The 6,997-nt window shown below is 40.0% G+C and overlaps 1 protein-coding gene across 1 annotated transcript in view; it reads right to left on the minus strand.

Moving 5' to 3' along the window:
- The window catches only part of LOC102839439 (aldehyde oxidase-like), a 129,508-nt gene that overhangs the window by 92,847 nt on the left and 29,664 nt on the right, over nucleotides 1-6,997 (minus strand). The window contains exons 11-13 of the mRNA XM_006862039.1: nucleotides 4,515-4,666; nucleotides 2,942-3,035; nucleotides 671-780 (exon numbers count right to left, since the gene is read on the minus strand). Of these exons, the coding sequence (XP_006862101.1) occupies nucleotides 671-780; nucleotides 2,942-3,035; nucleotides 4,515-4,666 (356 nt within the window). The remainder of the gene's footprint in view (nucleotides 1-670; nucleotides 781-2,941; nucleotides 3,036-4,514; nucleotides 4,667-6,997) is intronic.

Here is a 6,997-nt window from a genome sequence, read left to right on the forward strand (position 1 = left end):
TTGTCTTCCAAATTTCTTGGCAGAGATGAGTGAGTGCCTCTTGTGCCACCTCACTTTCTTGAAAGATTTCAATTTTTATTCCATCAAAATGTAAAGGTGTATAAATTATTCTTTATCCTTCTTAGCTCTGCTGTAATAATTACGCCTTTCTGGAGCTCAGTCATTTCATCCATATCATAAAGTTATTGGTCGTATTCAATGATGTGAATCCAAGGATGCTAGGTTTTTAGAATTTATGGAAATAGCTCAAAATCCAAAGGTTCTCTAAAGAAACAGATTGATAACTAATCTTATTACTGCTTGCACCCAGGCATGTATAAAAATTTGCTTCCAATTCCTTTTTATTATATATAATCTAATTCAAGATAATAGAGAAACTAACAATATGAAGAACATAATCAACATCATGTATTGTTGTGTGCCATTGAGTTGGCTCCAATGCAGAACAACCCTGTATAAGGTTTCCACGGAGCTGCTGCTGACCTTGCAGTTAGCAATTCAGTGCTTATCCTACAGCACTACATCAGGACTCCAATTATACACGTAGAGATTGCTGAATTGGTGAATGTCTTCTTGTTTATATTTTCAGCCCCCACACACAAATTAAATAAATAAAGCCACTAAAATCAAACAGATGAAAGTAGATATCACGAAATTCACGATCTCATACCTCTTTAGAGACAGGAATGAAAACAGAAAGTAGGACTTGTTCTGGTTTAAGGTTTGCATCTGTCATTCCAGCAAGAAAATGATCATTAAAAGGAATTTGCTGTGTTCCTTCTGTAAGGAAAAAATACAATTTTTAAGAACAATTGAAGTGACTTTATATGTTGTAACAACTAGCTGTTTCTGTTGTTAAGTGCTGTCAAGTCGGTTCCGACCCATAGCGACCCTGTATCAGATTTCCAAGGAGCAGCTGGTAGGTTTGAACTGCTGACCTTGCAGTCCAGCGCATTAGTGCACAGCGCCACACCAGGACTCCATAAAACATACTATATGTGATGTTCCTTTAGAATGCATTTTCATAATAGAACACTACGGATTTTTATCTGCTTTATCCAGTAGTGTTGCATTATGAAAATGCATTCTAAGTGAAAGTGAAAGTCACACATAATAAAATGGGCTGGTCATATCCAGAAAACAAGAAACGGAAATGACATTTTGGGATCCTGCCTTGGAAAACCAGTCTTCGGAGCGTGCTAACAAAGAAGCGCTCGTCCAGCTTACAGAAGACAATGCACCAAGGCTACAATGGGGAATTTCTAGGGCAGAATGATCTGAATTCGGGACTAAATGCGATGACAGTGGCAGACAGTGGGCGTGAGTGGACGGGAGTGTGTGGGTGAGTTTGAAGAGCTTAAATGTCTGGAATGAGGCAATGGCAAACATGAGCATGCTCCACATGAGAACACAATGACACTCACAAATGAAAAATACAAATGACAACAGTAACTGTAATACATGGAAGACAGCTGTAAAATCACGTGGTTCTTTTGAACAAAAATGCTGAAACATAGACAAATGATGATCCCTTTGAAGTGGTCACTGGGAGAGAGCAAACATTTACGTCAACAGTACCATCCTCCTCAAGACATTTTGGCAACTCTGCGGGGATGTTCTTTCAGAGCCTGTGGCCTCAAAGATGATAAATCTTTATATCCTTTGAAGGTAGGTGTGATTTATGGTATGAGGTAAAAGACATTCAGATGCCAGCTTGAAGGATAAGGTAGTGGATCAGATTGAATAAGACTTTTTTTGGTCAAAAGTCAAGTGAAAAAGAGACTGATTTTTATTCTACAGTTTGTAAGCCAGGAAGTGTTCTGTTTGTCTTCAATTTTAACACATAAGGGCCATTTCCCCAGCCCAGTCCTACTAGGACTTTCCTTTCAAGCAAATTCATTTGACAAGGTCAGTATGAAATACTCAATAAGCTCATGATACTATGAAAGATATCTACTAAGCCTCATGAATTCTCTAAGAGATTCCATTATGGATTATAAATTTTCTCACAAAGCATACTAAAGTATGCACTTAAAGGAGTCTCTGTGTATTGTAAGTTGTTATTGTGCTTGGCTACTAACAGAAAGGTTGGTAATTCACCCAGAAAACACCATGGAAGAAGGATTTGACGGTCTTCCAGAAAATCAGCCATTGGAAACTCTGTGGAGCACAGTTCTCCTGTGACAACCTAGGGTTTCCATGAGGCAGAATTGACTCGAATGTAACTGGTGTTGGCACTGGTGTTGTTGTTGTTATGTGCTATAAAGTAAGTTCTGATGTAACCCTGTAGAGAGTTTTCAAGAAGTGGCTGCTGGGTTTGAACTGCCAATCTATGGTCAGTAGTCCAGTGCTTATCATACAGCACCACACCAGGACTTTGCAGGCACTAGTGGTGGTGGTTGTGTGCTGACAAGTCGGTTCCGACTCATAGGGTTTCCAGAGCTGTAAATCTTTAGGGGAGCAGAAGGCCTCTTGTTTCTCCAGCAGATTGACTGGAAGATTTGAATTGCTGACTTTGTGGTTAGCAGCCAGCTTATAATCCACCACGCTACCAGGGGTCCTTCTGGTACTAGTATGCACCTAAATATCGTAAATGCTCTCTTCAGGTTCTAAATCTATAAATTCAGGACAAAAGTAATTTAAAAAGTTATTAAAATATATTCTGCCTCTAAAATAAACTTCACTACATTATAGTCATTACATTATAGCCTTGATATCTAACACTACTCATAAACTTATTTTAATTAAAAGTATTTCCTCTACTGATAATGAATCGATAAGAAGTAAGACTAGTTGATGTGCTTGGTTACCTGTCCACCTGGTATGTGAATGTATAGCTACCACTGTATCCAAGGACGTAGATGCCCATGTTATCCCCCAATTCTGTGTTTACTGTTTATAAAACCGACATCAGTATTTTCAAGGAAATTGAGTAACTCACCTATTGAGGCAACATTGAGAACACAATTGCCTACACCCAAAATGGGGTTGAGATCAGAAGTTGAAAGTCGGCTAATAATATGGCCTCCTAAGGACTAAAGAAAGAGAAATCAACAACTTCAGGACTTTTATGAATGTAGAATTCATTCTGAAATGAGGAGAGCTGAATTATACCGAGAATGGTATTTTTTTACAATCTACCTAGGCAATGCGAATTTTTAAAATGGGGGCATGGATGTGAGTTTTTGGCCAAATTCTATAATGTTTTAAAGGAATCTCTAATCCCTTCATTTATTTATAAAACAGAAACTGTGAAGCTCAACAGTGAAAATTACTTTTATGCTATCACTTCTAATTTCGGATTTAGAAGGGTCTCAAATTATACTGTATTAATGCAGAATTCATTCTGAAATGATATACATGTAATTTGCATAATAGACAAGAAATAGTTAAAGGGTATAACTATTTATAAGGGGTGAGGTCGGAGTTGAGGATCGAGGGCATTTGATAGAGAGGATCAGGCAGTATCCCTAAAACAATGGCATCTGCAGGATGGGAGATGTTGATACCTTCCCAACCCGGAGCTAGAAAAACCTTCCCCTGACTGCACAGAGCTGGCAGGTAAAGCATGAGTCTGATGTGATGGGGACCAAGGCGAGATGGTCTGTGGCCAGCACACAGTAACAACCCTGGGTCTGGGGAAACTGTTTCCTGCAAAAGGTAATTGATGAAGATTCTGTAATTGAAAAATTGACTTTGAGGAATGAATTGCCTGTGAGCACCCTCATGGATTAAATGTTCTCATTATAAAGAAGCAACCATTGCATATGGGCATGCCAGGGTCTACATGAGGTCAGTGAAACATGAAGTCACATTAACCAAAGAGAAGGATTTAGATGGACTGATTGGAATTAACTGATGGCAGTGGGTGTGGTTTTGATTTTGAATAGAGAAAATCCACAATTCTGTCAGAGTGGGATCAAGGACCACTTTGCTGTAAGTTAGCGACGTTGTTGATAGTGGTGGTGTGAGCCAGAGTCAGTTCCAACTCATAACGACCTGGATAGGCTTTCTGAGAGTGGCTGGTGGGTGTGAACGGCATATCTTGTTTTTACCAGTCCAGTGTTTACAGTTATTTACATGTATGTTTTCTAACTATATGCAATATAGTAGAGTTGTTATGCTATATAATTACACTAATGGGTTGTGTCTATTGTGTGGCGCTCCCTTGTGTTTATTACTGGGTGAGTTATTGTCCCATTAACTCATTAGTTATCTTTACAAGGTAACAAGTTTAAGAACCCATTTGAGTACTACTGAAGATAGAACTTTCTGAACTGGATACGTTCAGAAATTACAATACAAATCCTGGGGTCTATGGTGGGCAGACCAGGAGGGCAGCATCTCCCTAACTCACTAACATGGTTTATTCCTCAAGGACCCGAAATGAGGAAGTCCATCCAACTCAAGCCCCTGAAAATGCAGATGGATCAACTAAGAAACAGCAGAGACATTGAATGACACAGCCTTCCTCACTGAGCCCCACACTCAGAGGGTCGGCATGGAGAACCTACTGCCATATTTCTTATCTGTTGTCCAGCCAGGCTTCTCAGATGTTTCAAGAGAGCCCGGTATGTCTGCGTCTTCTCCTCTGGGAGCTTCCGGACCACATCAGTGAGGATGTCCTTCACCTGGGCCAGGCTGAGGCCAGCACCTATTGTAAGTCCTGAAAGCAAGACATCTTTGTTCATATTCTGTAAATTAGACCATAGAGAAGTCAATGGGAAAAGCCCATCCACTGCTGTGGAGTCGATTCTGACTCACAGCAACTTTATATGAGTCTTTTCTGACTCATTGTGATCCTGTATAGGGTTTCCAAAGGGTGACTGGTGGATCTGAACTGTTGACCTTAAGGTTAGCCGTCCAGTGTTTATCCTACAACACCACAGCTTGATTCTTAAATAAAGTTGTTGTTGTTAAATACCATGGAGTAAGTTCTGACTCATAGTGGCCCTGTACAGAGTTTCCAAGGGGCAGCCTGGTGGGCTTGAACTGCCATTCTTGTGGTTAGTAGTCCAGTGCTTATCCTACAATGCCACACCAGGATATAGTAGAATAGAAAGTAATCTTCCTCTTTCTCAAATATTCCCTTTTTCTGATGATCAAAGTCATACATATTAATGGTAAGACACTTTACAAATCCAAAGTAGAGAAAATCATTTTTAAAATAGCTCAAAACATGATTAAAAAAAAAAAAAAAAAGAATTAGCATTAGAAAACACAGCTCCAAAGATTAGATAGGAAACTTAGGGGCAGTGAGTTCACGTTACTGGGGGAGGAACAACTCAGAAGAGGCGGGTGAAAATGCTTCCCTGGAAGAATTCCACCAACATTACTGAATTGTATCTGTAGAGAGTGGTTTTGATGTTTGTTTCTGCTGCATGCATCTGCCACAATAATAGAAGAACCATCCATTACTGGATGCTCTGTCACCCACCTTGTCTCACTCTCTGCCCTGGGAACAGGGGCTGCTTTCCGTCTCCAGCGCTGTCTATGTGCTATTTCAGCTCTGGACCTGGTTCCCCCCACGCATCCTACTCTAATTCCAACAAAGCCTTCCATAACTTCCTATGGTCTACTCTTCTAACATCATGGACCTGTCCTTGCTAGCACACAGTTGCAGTTTTACCTTTTATTTGTGTAGTTATTTGTTGGACATCTGTCTTCACCATCAGATGATAAGCTTCATGAGGAAGGATCCGTGCCTTTTTTAAAAAAAGATTATATCCCCAGTCTGTTTCCTTGTTTAGCTTGACTAAGTTCTGCCCCTGCATTCACACCCCATGTTAAAACATTCAGCTTGAATGCCATCCTTCTTTTACCATGTCTTCATTTATTCTCTCATTCCTATCATTTCCCGCTAAATGAGTAGCCAATAAAGGAGTCTTGGTAACACAGTGGTTAAAATGCTCGGCTACTAATTAAAAGGTGGTGGTAGTGGTTCAAACCCATCATTCACTCTTTGGGAGAAAGAAGTGGCAGTCTGCTTCCATTAAGACTGTTGTTGTTAGTAAGTGCCATGGGGTCTGTTCCAATTTCTAGCGACCTGTATAGGATTTGATGAGCGGCTAGTGAATTTGAACAGCTGATTTTGTGGTTCAAACCAACACTGTGGTCCAGTGCTTATCCTACAGCACCATCCAGCCTTGGGAACTCTGGAGGGCAATCTACTCTGAATTGGAATTAACTCAATGACAACAAGGTTGGCTTGGTTTGGTTATCTAGTTTTCACCGGTTGGTTTGGTTTGATTATCGAGTTTTCATGATTGACACTGAACGATTTTCTAATAAATTCACCAGCAGCTGCAGTGACATTACAGTAAACGCTGAGCCCCTACTGTGTGCCAGGTCTGATTCTAGGCTTGAGAGGACGGTTAGTAGGGGAGATCAATCACAACCGGATAAATGAATACAGAAGCAATGTTATCTCAGGTGTGACAAGTGTTATGAAAAACTCTGTTGAGCACCTAGTGGTAATTAGATCCTAGTGTTACAAAGCATTGCTCTGTCCAGAGTCAGTGCGTAGGGAATCTGGTTAGGAAATTGAGAGTGTTGTGCTACTTTTCTTATCTCACACCATAGTCACAAGTTCTTTAAAAACATACTTTTAAATAATCCATAATTGCTGATATTTCTAAGAACTTCATGGCATAGTAGGCAACGCAAAAATGTTTTCCATTATTTTATCACATCAACCTGCATTCATTCACTCAGCAGAGGGAGCTCATGCTCTAATTTTGGAAAGTTGAACAGAATGCGAAGCTCTCATAAAAAAAAAAGTTTTGTGACTCTCATTGAAGTTTCTTTCCAGTACTTCTAGGAGTGGAGACTGATTGAGGACAGTTTGATTCTTATCTATGTAAACAGATGAATTCATCTTGGAACAGACCTTTCTTCACTAAGGTTGTGTTATGTTTACCAAGTAAGCTAACTTGCTGTTGCTGTTGTTAAGTACTATCGAGTCAGTTCCAACTCATTTGTTGTTAGATGCCATCGA

The sequence above is a fragment of the Chrysochloris asiatica genome, unplaced genomic scaffold (genome assembly GCF_000296735.1).
Source record: "Chrysochloris asiatica unplaced genomic scaffold, ChrAsi1.0 scaffold00045, whole genome shotgun sequence".
Taxonomy (NCBI): Eukaryota; Metazoa; Chordata; class Mammalia; order Afrosoricida; family Chrysochloridae; genus Chrysochloris; species Chrysochloris asiatica.